General features: G+C 46.3%; 1 protein-coding gene across 1 annotated transcript in view; it reads right to left on the bottom strand.

Annotated features, from left to right (window-relative positions):
- Nucleotides 1-1,269, bottom strand: part of LOC147609198 (uncharacterized) — a 2,624-nt gene extending 1,355 nt beyond the window's left edge. Inside the window, exons 1-2 of the mRNA XM_086787804.1 lie at nt 1,076-1,269; nt 1-467 (exon numbers count right to left, since the gene is read on the bottom strand). The exon at nt 1-467 is cut by the window's left edge and continues 337 nt beyond it. Coding sequence (XP_086643930.1) covers nt 1-437 — 437 coding nt within the window. The 5' untranslated portion in view covers nt 438-467; nt 1,076-1,269. The remainder of the gene's footprint in view (nt 468-1,075) is intronic.
- Between the last annotated feature and the right edge of the window lie 285 nt (nt 1,270-1,554).

Below are 1,554 nucleotides of genomic sequence, written 5' to 3'. Positions count from 1 at the left end.
TTCTTTTGGCCTTTCCCAACTTCCAAGCTCCCAGACCGGCTCTTGCACGAAAACCTGTCAACCGTATCAGGCTGATAATGAAATCTTCCATGCTCACTGGATGGGTTCCATGTGGAAAAAATGGGTTCTGAAGGCAGGTTCCACTTCTCTGAGTGCTCTAAAAGCGGGTTGAATTCGTCACCATTGATTCCCATCATCGAAGATGCCCCAAGTCCGGAGAGAAGCATCTCATGATCGAACGAGTTCATCATTGTGGGGCTGTTAAGAAGCTCCAGGTCCTCTGTTGACATGGTGGTTGGGGAGGACTCCATGGGCGTAGAGTAAGTGCTGTTGCTTCCAGTCATGGTCTGGAAGAGGTCAGTGGTCGACGATGGGTGCAGTGAGCTGATAGACTCCAGGATCTTATTAGGGTGCACAGTATCCTCTAAGCTTGCCATGCTTGGATATCACTAGACAAAATCCAACATCTGAAAACGGAAACAGCAACAACTACAACATGAAAGGAAGCTAACAAGTTACCTCAAAAAGGAGTAACTGACCCTAATCTCTGCCTGCCACTGTGTTACAAGAAAAGAAAACTTTATAAAAGAAACCCTAAATCCTTGTAGCAACCCTAAAACCTCATGACACACAGTGCTTGAGGGGCACGCGTGAGCCATTTTTGTGCCGTAAGAAATGCTCCGCAAGGGGCCATTTTATACTGTATACAATGTAACGAGGCAATCAAAACGCATGGCAATCAACGGGAAAATTAAATCCATAAATGATTCTGGGCGGCCCTCGCCCTTACTTCTCGCGCAATAAGCGCTTAAAAACTTGAACACTTCGGCTTGGTTTGGGAACTAGACCCACACTTCCACAGAGGAGACGGAATACACCCTTAGCCTGAACTGGGAGAATCTGAAACCCTAACCCTAGTTACTGGCGGTGGAAAGCCGATAAAACCTTAGCTCTAATTTCTCACAATAGGATTCAAGGCCCTAACCCTAACAGGTCGCAGCACAGAGAATCTTAAAGATTCGCAGAAATGGACCTCGAAAAATACACAGGCAGAGACGAGGGTTTCCAGACTCACCTGGCGATGGCGATGATGCACAGGTCGATGGCTGTGGTAATACAGTGAGTGCGGGACGCCGGGATCGATCACCGAAATAAAGGCCCTGGGCCTACATACTTTTTAGGAAGATGTCGACGTCTCGAGTGTGCAGTGTGACCAGTAGCGAGCGATGTTCCCGGGTGGCATACGTGCGCAATCACACGCTCGCACGTATGAGAGTGTTTTCAGTCAAACAAGATATATTCGGCCAATCATCGCCGACCATCATCTTTGATATATAGGCTATAGCTAACAGGGTTCACATCAATGCCCTTCAAACATTAAGACACTAAGACATCAAACCCTTCAAACCTTCTAGAGAGAGAGAGATATATTAATGTAGTAGAATGCAACATGAGGGCATATTCAAAAAGGCTACAAGAACGCTTCGCTACCTAAATGAAGCTTTTCAATTCACAGCACGAATGCATAAGATGACATTTTCCATTGTTCTTCCT

The sequence above is a fragment of the Cibotium barometz genome, chromosome 51 (genome assembly GCF_041138505.1).
Source record: "Cibotium barometz isolate CiBa-2024 chromosome 51, ASM4113850v1, whole genome shotgun sequence".
In the NCBI taxonomy this organism is placed as follows: domain Eukaryota; kingdom Viridiplantae; phylum Streptophyta; class Polypodiopsida; order Cyatheales; family Cibotiaceae; genus Cibotium; species Cibotium barometz.
This window is presented reverse-complemented; position numbering and strand designations above follow the sequence as displayed.